Source organism: Xenopus laevis, chromosome 3L, assembly GCF_017654675.1.
Source record: "Xenopus laevis strain J_2021 chromosome 3L, Xenopus_laevis_v10.1, whole genome shotgun sequence".
Taxonomy (NCBI): domain Eukaryota; kingdom Metazoa; phylum Chordata; class Amphibia; order Anura; family Pipidae; genus Xenopus; species Xenopus laevis.
Window position 1 is genome coordinate 103,025,643 of NC_054375.1, and position 24,416 is coordinate 103,050,058.

The 24,416-nt window shown below is 40.3% G+C and overlaps 2 protein-coding genes across 4 annotated transcripts in view; one reads left to right on the forward strand and one right to left on the reverse strand.

Annotated features, from left to right (window-relative positions):
- Positions 1–10,543, reverse strand: part of LOC108711350 (protein FAM189A1) — a 323,792-nt gene extending 313,249 nt beyond the window's left edge. Inside the window, exon 1 of the mRNA XM_018253002.2 lies at positions 9,891–10,543. Within this exon, the coding sequence (XP_018108491.1) occupies positions 9,891–10,118 (228 nt within the window). The 5' untranslated portion in view covers positions 10,119–10,543. The remainder of the gene's footprint in view (positions 1–9,890) is intronic.
- Positions 10,544–10,715: 172 nt separating this feature from the next.
- Positions 10,716–20,112, forward strand: LOC108711351. Of its 3 annotated transcripts, none has more exons than XM_018253005.2 (3): positions 10,716–10,820; positions 18,395–18,454; positions 19,189–20,108. In XM_018253005.2, the coding sequence occupies exons 1-3, from the start codon at positions 10,733–10,735 to the stop codon at positions 19,668–19,670; spliced, it is 630 nt and encodes a 209-aa protein (XP_018108494.1). In that variant the 5' UTR covers positions 10,716–10,732; the 3' UTR covers positions 19,671–20,108. The 3 variants fall into 3 exon arrangements, with proteins under 3 accessions (XP_018108494.1, XP_018108492.2, XP_041442676.1); XM_018253003.2 differs by lacking the exon at positions 10,716–10,820 and adding an exon at positions 11,460–11,830 and having other exon boundaries at positions 19,189–20,112; XM_041586742.1 differs by lacking the exon at positions 10,716–10,820 and adding an exon at positions 15,918–16,104.
- The last annotated feature ends 4,304 nt before the right edge of the window (positions 20,113–24,416 follow it).

Below are 24,416 nucleotides of genomic sequence, written 5' to 3' on the forward strand. Positions count from 1 at the left end.
TAATAAACCTGTTAACCATTTTTTACAGATATTTCAGAATTTCATGTTTTAATTGGCAGAACCTCAACCTAACTTTTCTGTAGCTGCATGCAATCTATTAATGCTGTGGGACTCCTATGTCCCTTGCTCTACTTGGCTGATTCCAGCAACCATGGTGAATTGTTTACAGGAGGAATAACATGTTGAAGGAAGAAAACACATACACCATTTAGATCTCAACGACTATGACAAATAATAAAACCCATTTGTGAAAAAATAATTACCAACCAATATAATGTGGATGCAGTTTCCCTATAATAAATGTCATTACACTTACAAGGCAAGCCAGATGTCCAATTGTATCTCATCCATCATGTTTCCAGAGGCCACTAACAACTAAGTGAGGCAGGTAATGATGTGTCCAAGAAGGTCACACGCAATAATAGATTTGTTAGCAAATCTTTAGACATTTCTCATTCATTTGTAGACATACTTTTGTTATTTATGAAAAAATGACACCACAAGAGACTGAAAATGGGAATATGAATCTCACCATGTGCCAAGATCATATAATGTTGGTAATCAATCATTTCTGAAAGTTCCTATTAGCAGTGGTAGGAAGCTCCTGCTAGCCTATTTTCCACCATGTCTTACAGATGGAGTGCCGCATATATACCTACTGCAGATTTATGGTAATTATCTTAATCCTGCCAGATCCTGAGATATCTTATACCTCCTCATTCTAACTAAACCTCAAATAAATAGTTAGATAATGGTAGGCTTCAAAGTAAAAATCGCTTTCTATAAATTAAGTATAACTATATTTCCCAAAAAGATGCATGCAACTACAGGTGTGGGATCCCTTATCTGGAAACCCGTTATCCAGAATGCTCTGAATTACAGAAAACCATCTCTCAAACTCCATTTTAACCAAATGATCCAAATATTTCATTTTTCTCTGTAGTAATAAAACAGTACCTTGTACTTTTTCCAAACTAAGATATAATTAATCCTTATTGGAGGCAAAACAAGCCTATTGGTTTGTTTAATGTTTACATGATTTTCTACTAGAAAAGATATGAAGCTCCAAATGACGGAAAAATAGTTATCTGGAAAACCCCAGGTCCCAAGAATTCAGGAAAACAGGTCCCATACATGTACTGAATAACACAGAAAGCAGCCATACTTGATATCCCACCCACCGAAACTACATGCAATAACCACTATGACTCTCACTTAAAACAGAAGAAAATGTATCTCCATTGTTCTTTACATCATCATACCAAAGCCCTTAAGTATTTTTTGTTGCCCATTAAAATTATTAACCTTCACTATTCTAACAGCGCTAGAAAAGAATTGAGAATCTTTGGGAAGACTAGAGAGATAGGATTGCTGGAGAGTCAAAGCACAATCTAATATTGAGATGTTTGGTGGGGTTCCTCTCATCACATCAGCAACATCAACCCCTTGGTCCCATCATGATCCCAACAATTTCACTCATTTCTCTAAAACCATGTAAAATAAATCCATAGGCAAAATATAAGAAAGTTGATACCTCTATCATATATGTCCCAGGGATATGTTCAGGAATTCTCATATAAATCCAAAGTCAGAACAGATATTTTATAGAGACACTTAAGAGGGTATCCAGATTCAAACGCATTACTTTTTTATTTGGCATGGGAGATACACATTAATGCACAGCACAACTTCAGTTCTGTCATGGACTTTGGTTACCAAATATAGTATGGTCTGAAACTTATAACACCATTTGTAAAAAAAAAAAAAAAAAAAATAAGGTTTTGCTATTTTACCAAAATTGGACTCAATTGTTACTAACAATGCTATGGTCAGCTTTGATGATTAGGGTCTTAGAATATGGCAATAGATGGTATGATTTACAACTTTACAGAAAATGTATCTAGCACATTTACTAAGGGTCGAAGTGAATTCAAAGTGAATTTTCGAATTCAAAAACTTTGAATTTCGAAGTAATTTTTGGGTACTTCGACCATCGAATAGGCCAAATTGACTTTGACTTAGAAGTGAAAATGCTTTGACTATTCAATAATTTGAAGTACTGTCTCTAAAAAACTTTGACCGACACGTCGCCACCTTATACCTGCCGAATTGCTATGTTAGCCTAGGGGGACCTCCTAGAACCTATAGCCAGTATTTGGCTAAGTTTTGAGAAGTCAAAGGATTTTTTTGTAAAATCGTACGATTAAATCGTTCGATTCGAAGTACGATCGTACAATCATAGTACGATCGTAGTACGATCATAGTAAAAATCCTTTGACTTCGAATGTCGGACTAGCCTATTTGATGGTCAAATTTCGACGTTTTTTTCACTTCGAAATTCAACCCTTGATAAATCTGCTCCGAAATGTTATCGAAGGCAGTGTTTGTCTGTCCCTTCTATTCTCTACCCTAGTGGCTCAGACTGTTGACACAATGTAAGACAAGCAGCTGATTAACAGCTGGGGAACTAAGACTTTTGCAACATTGTTTAAAAATCTGGCATTAAGCAATGATGCTTTCTGTAGCAATTGTTTTTACAAATATCTTAAAAAGCACTGGAAATGTTAAATGTGTACTGGAAAGTTGCTTAGAATGTTTTCCTTTTAAAGGAAATTTTTTATTTTGGGGTTGACTTGCCCTTTAAATTTGCACGTAGGACTTCTGTGTCCTGCGCCTATAGACTGGGTGTGATACAGCCAACCAAATAGCCTAGAACACTTCCAACCACAAGGTAAACCTTTGCAATCAGGATCAATTTACAAGGTATGGAATCCCAAACCATGGGAGCCCAAAGAAGGGGATAGAGGATGGGTGACCTTGGGCAGGGGCACACGGGCAGATTCGGGGAGATTTAATCACCTGGCGACTAATCGCCTCTTCTGCGGGGCGACAATCTCCCTGAACTGCCTTCCACCTGCTATAATGAGAAAATGCCAGCGCAATGGCACTAACAGCACTTCGATTTCTGAAGTTGCCTCATGAAGAAAATGCTTATCAGCACTCAGGTTATTTCTTTAATTTTACAGTGACTATTTCAGGAATATCTCCATATACTGAATATCTGGAATCTCTTAGATTAAAGAAGGAAGCTTCAAAATATAATGGGATTATCGAAGAATGCATACTGTGACAGCATTTTGAGTAATAGAATTTCTCAGATAGTTTTATCCCTGACTTGTTTGCTCAGACGCAGTGAAAATAGTTCCTTACGGTCAAGGACTTGCACATTCCCTTTAGCTATAACACATATTTGCTCCCTTCTTGTTGTATGCACTTTAGACCTTGAAGTAGTGTGCTGTTTGCTACCATCCAACGATGACACGGTCCATGTATATTTTCCCAGCCTGCCAGGAAAAAGATTCAGTCCCCTGCTCTTCTGGAAAGAAAATGCCCTTGTCCTTGAAGCATCTGCAGCAGATTTGCAGGCTGCTTGGTTGGTCCCCTCCAGGGAAAAACAGAATCACAACTCATTTACTTTCCTCTGGAAATTAAGTAGCAATAGAAACAAAACCAAGATGAGGGGAAATTAAAGGGACAACTATGGCTTGGTCTCCTAAGACAAATAGTGTCAGTGATTTGAAAAGGGTACTATTCCTAAAGGGTTTTCAGTTCTTTTACGTATTGTGGATATTTATGTTTTTCTTATATTTAAAAAAAAAAAAAAAGCTTAGCATTCTGGGATAATCTTGCATTCAACCCATACTGCTCTTGAGAGTTTCGGAAAGCTGTCTCATGGGGCAGATTTACTCAAGGCGAAAATACGCCATCGACTGCTTCGCACCCATCGCTACACTTCGCCAGGTGAAAATTCACTCAGACAACGCTAATTCACTGGAATGCGAAGTTTCTCCGTGGGCGCCGAACGCTGGCGACATTTTGCTAGCATTCCTTCGGCAATGCGAACAATTGAAAGCAAAGATGCGCTAGCGTTCATTTCTGCCTAGCACAAATTTGTTACAGGTCTTGCACTCGGGTTTATTTGCATACTGCAGGAAATTTAAAGTTGAATGGACGTATATGTTACGGCAAATACATTACAATATAAAATTCCAGGGAACCTTAATAAAGAAAATTGAGTTGTTATAATGCCCTACACACAAGCCTACTGTATAGTTAATGTTCCATATGTTAGAAAATGAAGTCCTTAAAAAAAATTTAAGGAATTTTGCATGCTATCACTTTAAAAAAAGGAAAAGACACCAGTGTTTTTTGAACTTAGAAGCTTTTTCCACTAAAAAACATGATGTAAGTAACAGAAGATTGAGGAAACTCTATGCGCTCCAATGCACTTCGCCTGGTCTGAGGTGGCGAAGACACGCCTGGTGAAAGAGGTAATGTTCAGTAAAATCCGCATTTCATTGCATTTGCGGAGTAACGTCCATTCGCCAGAGTGAATATTCGCCTGGCGATAGAGTGCAAATGACCACTAGCGTTTATCTCTTTCGCTAGCGAAGCGACGCCTGCACCCGTTAGTAAATTGGTGATGTCCCTGCGGGCGGTAACATTAGCGAATTGACGCTAGTGTTAGCCACTTCACCATCGAGTAAATCTGCCCCTTAATTACCCCTAGATTCAGACAAAACATTTTTACCCTGGAAAATAAAGGGTGGATGTATAATTGGTGTCCCTATGCTTAATTAAAGGGATAGTGGGTCAGTTTCAGTAATATTTACATTGCCAGGATCTCATTCTGTGACCACAGCCTTTCCAATCATGTCCCATAGCCTCCTGTTTTGTTAAATTTCCCTTAAAAGATTTCAGCAGAGAACAGTGAATCAAGTGGAATGATATGTCACTGGGGCACAATAAACCAAACAGGGCCATAGACTAAATTTTGTGTAGCCCCCCTGGATTGAGGCGTTGATTGAGGAATTGAGCAAAGTGTTTGGTGCATACTGTAGACACAGCTGACATATCTGGTATTACTGGTAAACATTTACAGGAACATCCTCTTTGAAAGTCTATCGAAAATATGGATAATTCAAAATCGACATCGTTCTTTGAGATACCACAATCCTAAATGTCTAGTTTAAAGATTTAGATGGATTTTATGCATTGTCCTGCTTATTCCATCTGTGATCTTCATCCCTGAATTCCTCTGCAAGGAATTCTCCCTCAGATTCTTCAAAACAAAATTTAAATCCAACCTATTAGAGCAATTGTCATTCCATCTAGTACTACAGAAGGGTTTATGATCCTTCTGTTTGCATCTGTAAAGTTACCAACCGTCTGTATGGTTTACATATTGCAAAACCGCACAGCTATGAACATATAAGTAGCATTATATCTACATACATGCTAAAGTAGGCAGTAGTCAAAATAGCTGGTAGTTTAGCCATAATGCTTTAAGAAAAAGGTCCAACACCCAGGGGCATATTTATCAAAGGATGAAAGGGCAGTTTGCAAGGGGAAAAAATCCACAGCTCACTATTCACTTGTACAGTATTTTTTGAGTTTTCCCTATGTGGAAGTTGACCCACTGTAAATGTATATCTCACGATATGGAGTGTGGATCCTTCTACTATATATATATATATATATATATATATATATATATATATATATTATATATATATATATATATATATATATATATATATATATATATATATATACACACACACACACACACACACCTGCCCCTTAAGATCATGGTTCCACCCTCCTAACCCTGCAAGATAAAGCACTTCTTCTGCAAATAAACATCAAACAGCTGTTAGTTGAAACATATTTCTGCAAATGCTTCTAAAATTTGCATATGCAAATTAGAATTAGCTTTGGCTTGGTATCAGGCCAAAGGATTCAGTATTTGGCTGAATACAGTTTCAGTACATCTCCAGCATTAAACATATGTATATATAATATAGAGATCATTGTCATCATTTGTATCTATATCACCAACAATTTACGCACCACACATTAATACAACTTTTCGCTGACTGAACTTATCTTTTCCCATAGCTCATCTTTAACCCCTAAATGCATGTTTGCTTGGCAGCTTTGCTTGGCCCTCCCTTGTGGCAAATGGGGGCTTTGCCTGTAAATTCCTGGGGATAGAGTCAGGCACAGAGACCAGGATTCTTTGTGTAACAACCATATCAAAGCAGTTTTCCCGCCAACCATACATTACTCATATTTTGCTGGTACCACAAGTTCCAGCATATGCCAATATACTATTAATGGTTAAAGCATGCTGGGAGTTCTAATCCAACAACATAAGGTCAGTGTTCATAAAGCAACATCACTGAACAAAAACTGTTTCTCCAGTTCTCAAAGGTAATTGACCCCATGCATGCTAGAGTGTCTACAAGCTAACGACTGATTAAAATGTTAAACATAGGGAAGCACATTTGAACAGTTATCTCTGTATAGTAGAGAAAAGCAACATGAAAGAGCCTAATGGACCAGTCAGGAGGTTAAGATAGTGTTTAGATGCCATATAACTCTTCGCTGAACCTGTTTACTATGGGAAGTGCACAAACTCTGCTCAGTACAGTCACATATGGGGAATTAAAATGCATATATAATTTATACCCACCTGTTATAACAGGTTGAAGCTAGTGTAAGTTTTTTGCCATTATCAACAACATTTTGCTGATGCTAGTGTCATATTCAGAAAGATTGCTTTACTGCTTTTTTTCCCTTAAGAAATGATGCCTTCAACTTCAAAACATAAGCGTTAAGTGATTGTTCTACCGAAAAACAAAATACACCCAATCAAATTTGCCATGTGAAAAACCCAATTCAGGCAGGAGGTGTTTCTTGAGTTTTGATGAACGGTAGAGTTCCTCCTACTGCACGGATATCAATCTCCACCTGCCCTATGGGCCTGTACTTACCGCAAGGCACAGAACGATTTGTGGCTGTGGCCCTTAAAGGAACAGTAACATCAAGAAATGAAATTGTTTCAAAGTAATAAAAATATATTGCAGTAAAACTGCTGTGTTTGCTTCAGAAACACTACTACTGTTTATATAAATAAGCTGCTGTGTCGCAATGGGGGCATTCAACTATGGCTCTTGCACACCCTTAGTAAATTAAAGTAACGACACCTGGTGCACGAAGGTAGAGGATCTGCCACCTCACAAACAGTCCAGCAGAAAGAATCCCAAGGCACACAGGATAATTGCAAGCAAGCTGCCTTGCGTGTTTATTGTGAAGTGCAAAGTTTCGGGGTCACGCCCCTTCCTCAAGCATGCGAAAGGGGCGTGACCCCGAAACGTTGCACTTCGCAATAAGCATGCAAGGCAGCTTGCTTGCAATTATCCTGTGTGCCTTGGGATTCTTTCTGCTGGTAGCAATGGGGGCAGCCATTCAAAGGGGAAAAGGCTCAGGTCACACAGCAGATAGCAGATAAGCTCTGTAGAACATAATGGCGTTATCTGTTATCCACTATTTAACCTGTGCCATATAGGCTTTTTTCAATTTCCACCATTGCTATTCAGCTGCTTGTTTATATGAACTATAGTAGTGTTTCTGAAGCAAAAAGGTCAGTTTTACCAGTGCAGGGCAACACTACATGATATTTTCATTACTTTAACTTTCATTTTTTGGTGTTACTGTTTCGTTAAGCTGTTGCTCAACTGCAAGTCCCAGCCTCCTGTGGAATGACAGGCTGGAAGTGATGATATAGTATGATATATGGAGTGATATTATGAGTCAATTTGCAGTGGATTTTAATTTTTTGTGGTTATTTAGCTTTTTATCCAGCAGCTCTCCAGTTTGCAATGTCAGCAATCTGGTTGTGAGGGTCTAGCAACTATACATTGATATGCATAAGAGACTGAAATGTGAATAGATGAGGCCCTTAATAAAAAGATGAGTAATACAAAGTAGCAAAGCTATAAATTTGTATCTTTACAGAGCATTTGTTTTTTAGATGGGGTCAGTGACCTACATTTGAAAGCTGGAAAGAGTCAGAAGAAAAAGGCAAAAAACAATAAAAGAGAAAAAATTAAGGTCATTTGAAAAGTTTCTTAGAATTGGCCATTTTATAACATACTAAAAGTTTACTTAAAGGTGAACCATCCCGCTAACTAACATATATTGTACGAAAAGACTCCGATTTAGTACCCAGTGTAATTATCCATAATTTGCCCTCTGGTCTTGAGTTCACAATTAGGTTTACAAACACACACAATTCACAATAAAGGGGGAAAAACTAACATTATAGAGATACCTATAGCAAGAAGCCAATGCTGGGGTACAGATTTTATTACCTTATTACACTCCTTACAACCTATCATCCTAAAACAAGAATCTGTGCTTTATACACAAGCTTTAGTTTTAGGAGCCAATATGTGCTTCTGTATCGTACATGTCCAGTAGTAAGTGGAGATATCAATTACAATGCAAATCAGTATAATCCAGTTATAGCTTCCCACTCACTCAGCCAAGCAGTTAATAATAGCTGTCATATGATGACACAAGTCAATGCCTCTATCAATCCTTATTGTGATATACACTGGACTGGCTCCTTTAAAAGAAAAAACAATCCATAAACGGTGCTTATGTGCATCAGTATTTGGCTCTGATGCTGCCATTCAACATAAAAGCACAGCAGGTAATGAAACTGAACACACTATCGCTAAATGCACAGAAATGCTTGTGAATCAGAGAAGTAACTGGATTTCTTTCAGCTGAATAAGGTGTGTTATCTATTTTGGGTAGAATCCTTGTCTCTCTTGCTCTATTAGATATTATATATTGATATACATGGCCAGTATGCTTGACAGACAGGGGTCGGAGGGGGTAGGGGAGAGGTCGGACAGGGTTGGGAGGGGTCGACGTCCAATCTGGGCACGTCTGCGTCCAATTGGGCGCAACACGTTAATTGTTCAGTGGCCCAGTTCAGGACTGTTCGCAGCCTGTGGGTTGGGGACCCCTGCCCTATATGGGTTATGTAAGGACAATATTCAATGAGGACCCTTGTACAATGAATGAATGAAATATGCAAAATGCATGGCTGGAAGTAGCAATTGTAAAGCAACCTGTCATTCCATATAATATATTTGTCCTGTATGTGCTACAGATCACACAGACTGTTCTTACATGGGAATATCGGGGTGCATGGCCCTGCTGGATTGTACTGGGGTGACTCTATAGCAGAACAGGTATTATTGCAAGATTGCAGCTGAGCTAGCTGACACAGTGACTGGAGAACATAATAAAGAGAGTGGATACAGTGACACAGATGGCTGTCCTTAGCTTAGCAACCAACTTACTGTCACAAGTGAGAAGCAAGAGAAGAGAGAAGTCAGTACATTCATCTAAATAGTGTAAGTCACCTCCCTGCTGCTGCCACTGGCTCCATCCAAGTAACAGGGGAAGGGTACAGACAGTAACACACAGCAAGCTTACCTAAATCCCAGCGGGTGCAAATGAATGGGCTCCCAGGTTATACTGTGTCTGCACTTGGGGGTCCAAAAGACAACTTAGTTCTCAGAGCAACAGGTCAGCCCTGTCACTGCCCTTCCCTCACATCTCATCAGGTACAGCCAATATAACAGTGGCCATTCTGTATCCATGCAGGTGTGCCAGGGAGATTGCCAGGGGTGTAACTATAGAGGAAGCAGACCCTGCGGCTGTAGGGGGCACAAATAATGAGCAATTTCAAAATTTTTTGGTAAAACAGGGCAATATATGGATAAATTGGGGAACCTAAAATGTATTTGCTTTGGGGCCCAGTAACATCTAGTTATGCCACTGGAGATTGCCAATGGAGAGCACTGTGGGGAATGCTGGGAAACGTAGTTTGTAGACAAGTGTGAGCCACAGGTTGAAGGAAGCTGCTACAGAATGTACAGGCAGAGAGATTGAAAGATATATTAAGCATTTCTATGGGCAATGTCCCTTGGTAGGTCTCCAGGTGAAGAGTTGATGGTACTTACCGAGAAGCCTGCCCAGAAGGGGCACGAGTGTCTGACCCTGGCCGAGGTGGTGAGAGCAAGAGCCGCAAAACTGACAGCCACGATGAGACATCCCAGTACCATCTGCGACACGCCGAGAGACAACATGATCCTGGAGCGGCTCCGGTACTCCCTGAGACGGGACAGACTGCGAGACAGACCCGCGGGGCTTAGGGAACGAGTCCCAGGGAGGGCACTTAGGGGCATCATGGGCACAGGGACACCGGGACACGGGAGCCGCTTTAGCGCAATGTCCAGGGAGCGATGATTATGGAACCCACGGCTAGTCTAGGGAAGAAGCCAAGGTGACTGCCAGAGCCCACCAGTATCCGAATTCCTACAATGATCCAACCTTCATCTCCGGCATCTGTCACAGCAGCAGCAGCAGCACCTTAACCCTGAGCCCAGAGGTGGGAGGAGCCGCTAGTAGCAGCACATCTGCCAGTGACATGACCCGTGTGACACCCCGTGTGATCACAGCCCCGAATCCTCTTCAGCTGTTGCCAAAGTGCACGGACAGGTGCCCCGGGGCTGGATCCAGATCACTTTCCTTCCCACGAGCTGACAGGGAACGAAGGAATGATGGAGGAGCCCGAGGAGTGGATCAGCCGCACGAAACATTCAGTGGCCGGAGGGAAAGTGCCGGTGATGGGCACAGGGAGGGCAACTCATCATCCTGCGTCTCTCCAGCACTGAGCGGCACTTGTCCTGACCCCAGGTGCTACACATCCTCCTCCTCCCTCTCCAATAAGGACGCAGCTGATCTCAATTGCACCTAATCGCTAGTAGCAGCAGCAGCAGTGAGCCCTCTGTCTGACACTAACATGCCCGCCGCCTTCCCACAGGGGATAGCATGGGGCTCAAGCATGGGACTCCTCAATGGGACTCAAGGGCAAGTTGTCCATTCAGCAGGTCCGTGCCAAGGAGCGGAGGGTGAGAGGCAGTCTCACAGTATCAGTGTGATGATGAAGTCACTTGCAAACAAACACGGGGCGGAGAAACAAGACTGGGAGAGATACAGGGAGCCGGGGAATTGCAGCTCAGGGGGAATAGTGGGAATCAGCTGTGAGCTGCTCGTGTATCAGAGCTTTCCCTACTCATCACACGCACAGACAGGCTCATCTGCTAATCAGTGCAACCGGCTTATTGTCTTATACTGACCCGTTCTCTCCTCTGCTGCCCTGGGACATCGCTACTGCCAGGCTCACCCCATCAGCCAACCATTCCCCCTACACACCCAATCCCTCTCTTGTTACTAGAATGGGGTCACCTCGCCAAGACAAATACAAGATTCCTCTGCACTCAACCCATTATCAATATATGTAAGACAGAGACATTTTGTGCATACTGCTACTGAAAAATGCCTTACCCTTTAAACAACACAGGGATTGTTTGTCCATATATTGCAATATATTTAAGCTGGCTGTTTAAAGGGTAAGGCATTTTCAGTAGCAGTATGCACAAAATGTTTAAATGTCCTTAATATATTGATAATGGGTTGAGTGCAGAGGACTCTTGTATTTCTCTATATGTATTTTGTGGTCACAACCTCATTGCACCCCCGTTAATGGTTTTAAAAATTAGTGGTGAGCACAACTTTCCCTTGTTTGTTATAGTTATACAGGAGCAGTCACCTTGCCAATGTTCATGTGAAAAGCACCTTATACATAATAATTCCTCAGTGAAAGCCATAGTGTTGCATGAACGGTTTCAGTGGCAGTGCCATGGATTGGCTTCTCCTGGTTTCACCTGCTGGGAAAATGTCACATTGTACATGTTCTGCACTGATTTGGGCACTAAATGTGTAGTTCCTATCATTCCCTGTAGCACAGCATGTGTCCAAGGCAGATTATATTTAAATGAGCACAGGTGTGACTGTGATCAGAGAATTACCTTGGAAGTTGGAAGAACCTGCTCCAGAGGTACTAACAACAGGCTACATGTTCCATTCTAGATTTCAGATATGCTGGGGTGTATTATTTAATGATCTGTATTCTGAGAGCAAACTATGGGGTGCTGTTAGCCTGTAGAAGGATCTTGTATTGTATTCTGAATGCATACATGACACTGGGGCTCATTTATCTACACTGGGCAAATTTTCCCATGGGCAGTTACCTATAGCAACCAATCAGTTAGTAGCTTTTTAAAGCCAGCTGCAAGTAGAACAATGAATGCAGCAATTTGATTGGTTGCCATGGGTTACTGCCCATGGGCAAATTTGCCCAGTGTTGATAAATGACCCCCAGTGCACTGAGTGTTATATTGACTATTAGTGTATGCTTGCTTTCTAAATGTCCGTATGACTATGACCAGCCTGGGTGCTGCCTTTCATAATCGTTTTATAGAACTGTTATTTTTTTAATTGTTATCATTGAAAACATCCTTAGCAAAACCGTGGCCCTTAATATTGAATGCAAATAAACTATACCTACTATAAAATATACTATAGCTGCATTTGCCATGTGTTTTCTATACAAAGGGGTGTGTATAACTTCATAGGTCATGTTGTACCCTTATTAACCTATTATTATCCTATCTATAGTTTTCAGTCTACTACTACTCCAGCTGCATAGTGCAGCAATCAAGGGCGCTGCACCAATGAGGCGAGTTGAAAAACTAACCTCAGGCAGCAGCACCCCACTAGTTACCAGGGGTGGCAAAAAGCCAGCTTTATTGGTTTATTTAATGTTAAAATGATTTTTTAGTAAACCTAAGATATAAAGATCCAAATTTTGGTAAGAGCCTTTATACAGAAAACCCCAGGTCCCATACATGTATTTATCTTTATTTTCTTTCCCCTTTATTTTTTTAACCAATAACAGTAAAGCTTCAAATGTTTGTTCTTGTTGGCCCAATAGCTTCCCAAATGTAAAGATGGGGAATAAAGATGAACTGTGTGCACATATTAAAGGACAGTGTTTCTCTGATATTAATGGATAGTGTCTCTTAAGTTATATTAACCTTGAGTAGTAAAAATATTTAGGCTTTGACTGAACATATAGTATGGCAGCTCCAACACGTACCAGAAAATCTCTATATAAAAAATAATTGCAGAATACTGAAAATGTATATGGAAATAAAACAAACCCTTCTTAAGCTGGATACATTTCCTCCTTTAATTGTATACACAGATGGCCCCTGTGGTTATGATCTAACAGATGTCACGTTGCAATTCAGCTTTACCACAGTGTGCTGCATTTAATATAGAAATGTATACACAGATTGTATTTCTAATTCAGTTTATCTTTTTTTTTTGAAGCAGTGTTGGACACAGACCATTCTCTAGAAAATATTCACAAAATTATTATGAATAAAAAAGCATTTGCCTTTAGTAAGTTATATACTGTCCTACTTCTGAAATGACCAAATTATATATTATACCATATTCATTCTATGCAGTTCGCCATCCTGTTGAACCACAGCCACATCTGACTAGCAGGCTTCTTTTATCTGTGCTGTTTGGAGATTATGAGGCTGATTAGATGCAGCTAAAGGGATTGAAGGCTTCAGCATTAAACCCAATTATTTGTGGATGTCATTGTTCTGGTTAAGAGAAGCTTTAGCTAATTAGGATCATGCATGAATCATATAAACCATTTCTTTATGTAAAGGTTTTCACTCGAGCACTTAACCCCTGGCAGGCTGATATATCTCAAACTGATCACAGTTATTTTAAAAATAGCAATTCTGCAGAGGAAGATATATTCAATTATTCTATAATTATGTGACCTTGTCTAGAAGATTTGCACAAAAACTATAGTAAGTGCTCTGCATATGATCTCATACAATATGATATTGTCAAGTATATTATCTAATATATTATGTGATATCATCAAGTATTTGAGCTCTTTGGCCCACATTTCAGAGCTATGTAGGGATGCTAGTGAATCAAATCCAAAACCTTTAGCAAATAGGAGATGTGGGTAATAGTAAATGCCGGAACTGGGACCTAGAACCCACATAATGGCATTAGACATTCCCTGAGACAGCTCTAGTGGAGATTCCTTAACCAATATACTGTGATATAAACTTAAAATATATAATGCATAGTTAATTTGTGTTAAAAAAGACCAAAATACATTGGGTTCAACACCCTTCAAATGAACCCCGATGCCCATATACAGTATATAAATACATACCTATCTTCACACATACATATATAAATTATATACAGTATACCAAAAGCTATAATAACCAACTAAAGTTCTTGAGCTCACAATAGCCTTGGATATTATGCTTCTTCAAGAAATCTTTCAAGCCACTCCTAAAGGGATTAATGAATCCTAATTATAACCAAGGTACTAGATATAGCTTTAGGAGTTATATCGGATATGTCTGCATCATGGGCAGGGATCTATCGTGGTGTTAGAATACCTGTGGGGACGCCCGCCGCCTCCTCTTCTGCACACACCCACGCGCCCCACCGCTTCCGGGTTTGACAAGTGGATTTGACTCTGGCATGTTTTACATTCAGTGTGCCACGTGCTTAGTGCGAAATTCAAATATTTAAAGGTCTATTTTGTGATAGTTCCTGGGTGTGTTTCAAGTCTGATTGTCTGTGCTTTGACCCTTGCCTGTCCCTGACTTCTGCTATTTGGCTGCCTGTACTGACCTTTGCTGTTACTGACCATTCTCTCGTATCCTGACTTTCTACTGCATTACTGATTGGTTTAAACCCCAGCCTGTGTCGTCTACTGTGTCCCTGGCTACTGATTCCGTACTGCACTTGGTACATTGTGATTGGTAATAATCCTGGCCTGTCCCACAACTACATTTCCTCTTTCCCCGTCATACGTCATGGGTCCCTTGTCTGCCCAGAACTCTCTCCTTGGTTCTCTCACTTTAAGACCTGGCAGCATCTGAGTAGTGGAGGCCACCAAGGTGGCTGTCGGAGACAGGAGCGTGAGCCATGACTGGAACCTTGGCATCTGTTCTGGCAAAAAAAATATAAGATCTTTTATCTTACAAAAAATTACAGTATGAAGGGCCAATATACAATGTACATGTTGGGGATGAGCAAATTAGATGTATACAGGAGGCAAGACTAGGGGACACTGTTTGGGGTGTATAAGAAAGAGATTATATACTATATATGGTGCTGTAGCCCATAAATGTCTAGCTTAGTGCTTCACAAACTGTGGGGGGGGCTCGGATCAGAGCAGGGGCGCATTCCGAAGGTCAGTGGTAAGAATTTCTCCTAAATAAACTGAATTCGCATCTTAAAGGTCATTTAAAGTGATTATGCTTTTGCTGTTTTAGAAATTCTTGAAACTCTGATTGATAAACCAATAAATCCCTACATCTTAGAGTGCTTGCTTGTGCGTTTCCCTTTCATTTGTTCTAGTAACAAATGGAAATATAAAGTATAGATTGCACTGCACAGGTACAACTGGTGTGTTTGCTTCACTACTATAGTTAATTTATAAACAAGCTGCTGCGTAGTCATGGGGGGACAACCATTCAAAGCTGAAAAAGAACAGATAACAGATAAGCTCTGTAGTATACAATTTGCTTGAATGGCTGCCCCATGACTACACCGCAGCTTGTTTATATAAACTATAGTAGTGTTTATATAGCAGACACCAGTTTTACCAGTGCAGAGCAACAAAACATTATATTGTCATTCCTTTAAAATGCTTTCCTTTTTTGTGTCACTGTTCCTTTAAGGGATTAATGTAAGGCCAGGAAAGTCATTGTAATACATGGGGAATATGAAAAACCAAAATCGGGAGTAAAGACAATACACAATACGCAGTCAAGAGTAGAGTCCAAATTCAGGTGTGTGGAGAAGACAACCAAAACATAAAGATTCATTATTTCCCCAGGCAATTCAAACAACATCAGAGAGTGTAATAAATAATATGTTGTAATGGTCACGTGATCATTGTTTCAAGGGTCCAAAATACGGGTACAGTCTTGCTGGCATTGAATGGGTTATTTTCCCTGTTGCCTAGCACGTCGTTAATATTTGCAGCGGCCCTGTCTCCTCTAATGATTTGCCTTCCCCTGATGACTGCCACACAAGAGATGCTCTGATCTTCTGGAAAAACTACACCACGGAGTATTGGGCTCCTTGTCTTCCTCACTCTCACATCACTCAGACATAGAGAGGCGCACATGATCCTGGATAGGATGCAGCGTGGGGCCTGTTTACAATATACTGTGGAGGAGGGGATAGAATTGGAGAGAAATAGAGGTAGGCACAGCCTCCTGTAGTGGAAGGAGTGATTTCCACATAAGACTGGTGAGCTGCAGGGAGAAAATGAGGGAGCGAAGCAATGAAAAGGAAGCTATTTTATCCTGCTGCTGCTGCGCCAGGAGTATGATTGAAGCATCCAGCATTTGTGGCTGGAAATTAATTTTGACCTGTATCTAGCTTAACAGCCTGAATATGGAGTGCATACTGTGTGGCACACCGGGTGAAGCACAGTGTCACGTAGTGCATTATCTCAGAATATCTCATTAGCTGGCACCTTATTAAACGTAGTAATGTGGATTGCAGGTGGAACTCACTGACAAGCTATTGGTTGTGACATTTATACTGGGGCTGCAAGTTAATTTGATATGAGAGCCAATAAAGTATGATTAAGATGCTATTTAAGCAGTGGTACGGTGCCGCATTACAATAAAGCATTATCCTTTTTAATAGGATCTTGGTGTAATCTCCCAATGAAACTGTATTATTGTAAGGGCACACGGGGAGACCTGTCATATTAATTTTAATGAGGATGTAATCCTTTTTATGCCCAGCCCAAGGGGGTGCAACGCTTACATGGTAGCACTTTTCTACTGAATCAGTGTAGCTTTCCAATACTATGGCTTCACAGTAACAGATGAGGGAAAATACATGCATGGAACATGGCTTCAAAGCCTTCTTGAAGTCCAACTCACAAAGCCATGTTCCAATAACTTACTCTGATAATGATATTTAACAAGCTCAGCTGATTGTGTTCAAATTCATAGCTCTGAATTCTCATGCTATATTTGTGCTGTTTAAACCAGCACTTCTAGCTGCATTGTTGGCAGAAGAAACATAAACATATTCACCCATAATATGTTTTAATTCAATACTACAGTGTATATGTAGAATAGAGCATATTTATACATATCTGTATTAAAAAGTGGAGTAAAACATGATGTTGCCCAGAGCAACCAATCAGATCTTTGCTTTTGTTTTCGAACTGTTGCAATCTTATTGCTGATTGGTTGCTCTGGGCAACATCACAATGTAATGTTTTATTTCACTGATTACACAGCAGGATAAATTGTAAAAAGAAGTTAACTGTATTTAAGTCTGTGTATTCAGTGGCAGTTTTTTTTTACTCCTTTTAACCCACCTCACCTTAAAGCAGGGGTCCCCAACATTTTGAACCTGTGAGCAACATTCAGAAGTAAAAGGAGTTGGGAGCAACAACAGCATGAAAAATGTTCTTGGGGTGCCAAATAAGTGCTGCGATTGCCCATTTGGTAGCCTCTTTGTGGATTCTCAACCTATGTTGAGGCTCTGTTTGGCTTTGCACCTGGTTTTTATACAACCAAAACTTGCCTCCAAGTCTGGAATTCAAAAATAAGCACCTGCTTTGAGGCCACTGGGAGCAAAATCCAAGGGGTTGGAGAGCAACATGTTGCTCACGAGCTACTGGTTGGGGATCACTGCCTTAAAGGAACAGTAAAACCAATAAATGAAAGTTTTAAAGTAATGAAAATATAATGTGTTGACTTGCACTGGTAAAACTGTTCTGTTTGCTTCAGAGACACTACTATAGTTCATATAAACAAGCTGCTGTGTAGCAATGGCAGAAATTGAAAAAAGGCTATATGGCACAGGTTAAATAGCGGATACCACCATTCTGTTTACAAACTTTATCAGCTGTATAACCTGACCCTGAATGGCTGCCCCCATTGCTACACAGCAGCTTATTTATATAAACAATAGTAGTGTTTCTGAAGCAAACACAACAGTTTTATCAGTGCAGGGCAATACTACATTATATTTTTATTACTTTTAAAACACTTTAATTTTTTGATTTTACTGTTCCTGTAACCTCTCTGGCCATTCTGTTTCTAATGTTTGCACAATCCAGAACTGCTATATGCTATATAAGCCTAATACATATATCCTGCTGCAAACTATACTTTTGTTTCTAGAATAAGAAATGTAGTGTTTGCTGTGGTTTAGTCAATGGGGGGGCTATTTGTCAAGCACCTGCCTCTAATCTCTTACCCTGGTTGGCACTCCTATTCCATTTAATGTGCACCAGCTTGCCTATGGGGTCTATTTGTTATAATTATAATTATTATTATGTGAATTCTTTTGGTTTTTAAAGCCCCTGTAAATCTAACCTGTTTTTTCTTCTCTAAAACCACAAATATTGTCTTATTTAATAATTATTAAATGATTTATTTGGCTAATTGTTTAATAATGCAGTCACTTTAACTTTTTCTGCAATGTATTCTTATATCTATGTACTATTTATATTTTTCAGAAGAACAAGCCGGACCCCACCGCCGGTCTTTGCCTACTCCCCCTGTGCTGCCCCCCAGACGTAAGTAAAAAATGTAAAAACCTATTAAGCCCTTGTCTTGAACTATGGGTGGACAGAAAAAGGTACATTTTTGATTGCAGAAACCTGCAAATTGTGCCTTCAATCCATTTATGACTGTGTTAACCAGTGCTATAATCAAAAAAGATGGATGGGGAGGCACATAAGGGGTTAAGAAGAGGGCTGGCATACATTTCTCTTTGCATGGAGGGCTGCATTTTATTTTTTTTATCTTTGCAAAGATAAACAAGGCTAGGGGCGCAAGTACTATGGGAATGGGCAATAAGGTTTGTGCACTTGTAACTGTGCCCCCTGGTGTCATAAATAACTCATTAAAAAATGCAGAGTGCTTAGCAACAGGAGCACCGGTGGCAGCTGTGAGACAGAGATGATTTGCAGTGAGGGGAGATTAGCGTTGGCAGATGTAGTGATGGGGTCTGTTATGGGTCTGAGGAGCCCAGGGCCTTGGCTAGTGTAGCCCCATTTTGTGTTGACATTTCATTTATGTTTTGGCAGCTTTAATTTTTTTAAGGAAAGGATTATTAACTTTCATTAGATCTTAGCAGCAAGGATTTTTACTGGTTAAAAAATCAGCTCAAAAGTTTCTTGTCTTGCTGCAAAAGCAATGATATTTTACACCTGTAGATAACATGTTTAAGATAAACACTTGCAAGCCTCTTATCTGAATAAACTGATTATTAAATTAAAAATGTAAACTTTGTTTTGTCTTACCCTAGATAATGCTGCTGTTACTGCCAGGGAAAGTGTTCGGGATCCTGGTCTAGGACTAGAAGAGCCATCTGTGGAAGTTCCAGCAGGGAGTGTATGGGCATCCACAAGCTTGTCTGACGTTCTCCAGCCTACACTTGCACAACAACGCAGCCACGATCTCCAACAGAGGCGCTGGATGGCCCGCATTGATGGCCATCTAGGTAATCTGATTTGGGAAGTGGCTAAGTTGAGGCAAGACCTTATTGCTGAGCTGCTTAACAGTAGGCTAGAAAGAGAGCGCCAACATCGTGAACATCAGGCAAGTGAGGACCAGCACACAAATGCCCTGCTGGCAGTACTGGAGCATGCACTGCATGCGCCTGCCTCTGGGTCTGCCGAAGGATCACTCCATGGTCCCTCTTCTGCACCTCAATCACCACCCCCAAGTGCTGTCCAACCAGCTAGGGCAAGGAGGTCTGGAAGGAGGCAAGGAAGGAAGGGGGTCTGATCCTGACTGTGGACCTATTAAAAAGTTGGTGTCCTAGCTATGTATCTGCTTTTGCTTTCCAACCTGTAGTGGTCCAAACCTCGTCACCCAATTGTACTGTGGCCACAAACTTTATGAATGCCTCTCTTCAGATCTCGTTCTAACACACGATTCATTGCAAATCGGCACCAAACAACAAAATCCTCATCAACCGATGCTGAACATCACTGACGGGCACCAATAACATCTGGGAAGCATCCAAGTGCATTCCATCTAACATCTTTATTGTGCATTTGCCCAATTAAAAAAATGTTTCCATACCTGTGTCTTGGCTTAAAGAAAAACACACTAGAGAAGCAATTCTAAAATTCTTATTTTAAACATACAACATTCTCTTTATTTGAAGAAAACTGAACATATTATGTACAAGAGAACATTACAATAAACTTATTGTATGAAAAAAGTGTCACTGGTTTTCCGTCACATCAAAGCTATTCAGCAACAATCTCAGATAGAGTAAAAATATAAAAACATACATGGAAAGGGATCTGTTATACAGGGTTATTATCAATTGGTGGTTATACACTTGGACCAGATTCCCACCATGGACTCCACACTTTGTCAAATTAGGTGGGGTACCTCTTGCCTCGTAGGTGAGCTTGATCAGTGGAATTGCTGAGTTCACTAGATTCAGTCAGGAGTTCTGGTTGAGGTTCCATCCATTGCATTATCACACATTTTTTTGCATACAGAAACATTGTGTTGCAATGACGGTGGATACCAGGTGGTCCACTACCCCCAAAAGGCAGACTGTGGGAGAGAGCACCTGTGGAAAGTCTATCTAGGGTATCTGCTAATGTGATCATTACCTGAGACCAAAAGGAGGCTAATATTGGACAGGCCCAAATCATATGTACAAAATTGGCTGTTGGAGTGCCACTTCAGGGACAAGAATCATTTGCTCTCTTACCTATTGTCTTGAGTTTCAGAGGGGTAATGTAGAGTTTGCAATATACTTTGTATTGAATCTGTCTGTTCAGCACTGCTATTAAACTAGCATACTTTGCTTCATCATCATGAATTTGGTGGTATCCGAACAGTGGCAGGGTATGTGGTTTAAACTTTGCTTTATGTTCCTCATATGAGATAAAAGTGGAGTGCTGTATGAGGTCCCAAATGTATTTGATCCCCTGCATTGGCCCAGTAGATAAAAGCCACCAGATTATGAAAGTAGGAGAGGTTAGTGTTGCCCCATAAAAGGCAAGTAATGCATAACATAAGTAAGTCCCTTTCTTAAGTAGCTTTAGTGCCTGCATTCAGGCTCTATGGGGGTTGTGATAGTGGGGGGCAGGCTGCGCACATCTGTTAGTTTAGAATAGTGTAAGCTTTTAGTGCCATATTGGGGTTGTATAGAACTGGATGGTAGCACCAGTATAAGTAATACATTTGGACTGTCAAGTGGTATAGCAGGAGATGCAGTAGCGTCAAGTCCCCCTCTTCCTTTTCAGCTCTTAGCTTTTCCCAGGTGATTCCTGGGACTCCATATGAATGGTAAAATGTGACAGTTAATTTTTTTAAAACACTTTTGGGGACAATAACTTGGGTGTTATGTAAAAAATACAAGAACTTGGGGAGGTAGATTACCTTAATTAGGTTCATTATGTCCCAAAGAGACGGGCAAGGTTTTCCCTAACCCTGAAGAGCTGAAGCAAGCATTGCAATGATGGGTCAAGGTTTCAAGATATATATTGTGTGGGTTCTGTGTGAATATTTATTACCAGAATTTTAGATTTGTGAACTCAGTACAAAGGGACATTAGGGGGCAGGTTAAAAGTGTATATGGGTATCTAAGGAGAAATGGAGAGATTGAGCCAAACTGTTCCACTAGGTTAATTAGAGACAGCATGAAGTCTTGCGTGTCCACAAGATAAATCATTTTCTGTGAATGAAAGTAGAGTCGGACCCCGTCCCAGCTGCAAATAAGTCTCTGCCCCCCTTACCCCCCTGCCAGTGTGTTTGTTGCCAAGACAGTGTTAGGTACATATACTGCCAGGATTTATGCTATAAACACATAGTAGCTAAACAAAAATTGCCTATAATTCCTGCCCCCCCCTGCAGCTGTAGGGTCTGCTTCCTCTGTAGTTATGCCTCTGCAACTGAACACCTATGGGATGAACTGGAATACAAACTGCAAACCTGGCTCTATCCCCCAACGTTAATAATGGTCTTGCTACTTTTCTCCTTGTCTGTGTTCCCTGGTAACGGTCTACAGCTTTTACATCTTCCAGCTGCAGGCAATTGCCAAATTAAATAGCTATTGAAGGCTACCTCCTCCAACAACCTATGCTGGATCATTATCCCTTCTGCAAGTTCCTGTCCTGTAAGGTGGTTCCTACCCTGTCCTTATCTCCTTATGCTGACTCCCTGGTTTTGGCTTTGGCACTGGTGTAACTATAGAGGAAACAGACCCCCATGGGGGGGGGGGGGTTGGGACTAGGGAATGCTCCCTCTATAATTGTTAGAAAATCCTCTTCCAGCCACGTCCCCTTCGAGCCACAGGTAGCACTAGGGGTCCTGTGCGTGCCAGGCCGCTTCTATTATTTTTTTTGCAGGGAGACCCAACACATCTTAGTTATGCCACTGGACCTTAGCCTGTTATATGGATTTCAACTTTATAATGAGGCCTTTGGTTTCTATGATCTTAGACAGGCAGGTGTACTGGATACTTTTACTATATAGTGGACTTCAGGGTTAATGTAAATGGGTTCTGAGACAAAATATTAACATATTTTTGCTATACTATTGAAATCCATACTCTTTCCATAACCCTAAGATATACAGTAGCCATTATTAGCATTTTAATGTCTCAATACTTCCTCAATGGAAACAGTGCACTAGCATCTCAAGTTTCTTTCTCAAGGTCTTTGCGCTGATTTTATTTCACTTAATGGATCCCATCCTTCCTGTAGATATTCACACAAATGTGCTTCACAGCTCACTGCCTTACATTTTATAGTATATTTTGATTCAAAACCTTTTTTTCCAAATTGAATTTCCGTTGTCATTCTGATTACATGGCTGCAGTGAATTCAAGCAGGGCTTCAGATTTATAAAGTGCTCAAACAAATCTCTTCTGTGTTTCTTCTGGTGAGTAATGGTAACCCAAGAGTTGTTTATGACACAGTAGACTTAACATATTATACTGGTAATCTGATGGCTTTCATTTCCTCATGCTGACCTCATTGAATTGCACTGTACATTAAACCACCTTGCTCCTAAAAACACCACTTATTTACTGAAGAAATATTTTATTAATTGATTTTTTAATCTTATTTTAGGAGTATTTTATTCCCCTTTTCTTATTTTGTATGCATCTGCTTATAATACAGTTACAACACAAAACAACAGGTTTAAGATAAATATAATTTACTATTTTAGGAGTTCTCATTTCAGAGAATCTTAAAGTAACCAAGCGATTACATTAAGCAGTGGAGAAATGCAAAATACTTATTATTTAGGAAAAGTGGGAAGTTATGTTGTCATTTAGAGGCCAATGGGGAGATCCCATCTTGAGTATTATGTCCAGTGGTTTTTATGATCAAGGTAAAGGTCTTCATGTTAAGGTGCTTTCTCTATTGTAACATGTACTAGCCCACAATAGAAGATGCCAGAAAAAGCTTAAGGTAAGAATACACTGGCACACGAGGTACAATGCAATGCAGGGTGACCCCTTGCTTATTTATTTGTGCGTCCGCACAAATAAATAAGCAAGGGGTCACCCTGCATTGCATTGTACCTCGTGTGCCAGTGTATTCTTACCTGAAGTATTCGTTTGGGGATTGCCGCACCCTCCACGCTGTGCACCGGGGCTTCTTTAACAGAATTGAAGAGTGTGCTCTGCTTCATCCTTGTTCCAGAAAAAGCTTAAGGGACAGAAAAATCTAAAGTTATAATTCAAAAATAAAGGATTATTTCTGAGAAGCAATGAAAGATTAGAAATAAACCTTAAATAATATTTATAAAGCATCAGTATAATACAGAATACATATAAATGGTAAATGATACAGTGTAGATCCAATTTATTTAAGTATAGATGACAGCTTGACTCAAAAACTAGAACATGTGAAAGTAAACAATGGTCTTGGTCTGGAATCTAATGGTATTCACCCAAAGGCCTAGTTCTGTGTCAGCCAACCCAACACTACAAAAAGGGGTTGTTTACCTTTAAATTAAGTTTTAGTATGATGTATGATGTAATTCTAACCTTTATGATGGCCAAAAGAGAAAGGTTGTGGGAGCACTCCATGGCTTAACAAAAATGTACTAAGATACAATGGAAGTGCTACTGATCTGGCCAAATTAACTACAAACATGGAGAAAAAGAAGAAAATTTGATTGATGCACATTCCCTGGTCCCCTGTCCCTACCAGGGAATGTGCATTGATAAATTTTTCTTCTTTTTCTCTATGTCTAGAGTTAATTTGGCCAGATCAGTAGCACTTCCATTGTATATCAGTACGTTTTTATTAAGTCATGGAGTGCTCCCACAACCTTTCCTTTTTGCATTTTGGATTGTAGCAGATATATTCTGTTCAGAAGTTCAGCAGCTCTGCTGCAGGCCAGGCTTCCATGTGGTTGTAGCACCCCCACACCCGTTCCTTTAAATGGTGGAACAATGCCTTTGGAAATGGGTGTTGGTCTGGGCAGTTTCTCTCTCCTAAAAGCCGCAAGTGGGGGAGGATTAATCTCATGGAACCAATGCTGGGG

What these genes read in the sequence shown, in the direction of transcription:
- LOC108711351 (XM_018253003.2), top strand. Translation starts at nt 11,476, where the DNA reads ATGGTTTTAAAAATTAGTGGTGAGCACAACTTTCCCTTGTTTGTTATA. An exon ending in TGGAAGAACCTGCTCCAGAG is followed by an intron (nt 11,831 to 18,394) that starts GTACTAACAACA and finishes TATATTTTTCAG; the next exon opens with AAGAACAAGCCGGACCCCAC. An exon ending in CCCTGTGCTGCCCCCCAGAC is followed by an intron (nt 18,455 to 19,188) that starts GTAAGTAAAAAA and finishes GTCTTACCCTAG; the next exon opens with ATAATGCTGCTGTTACTGCC.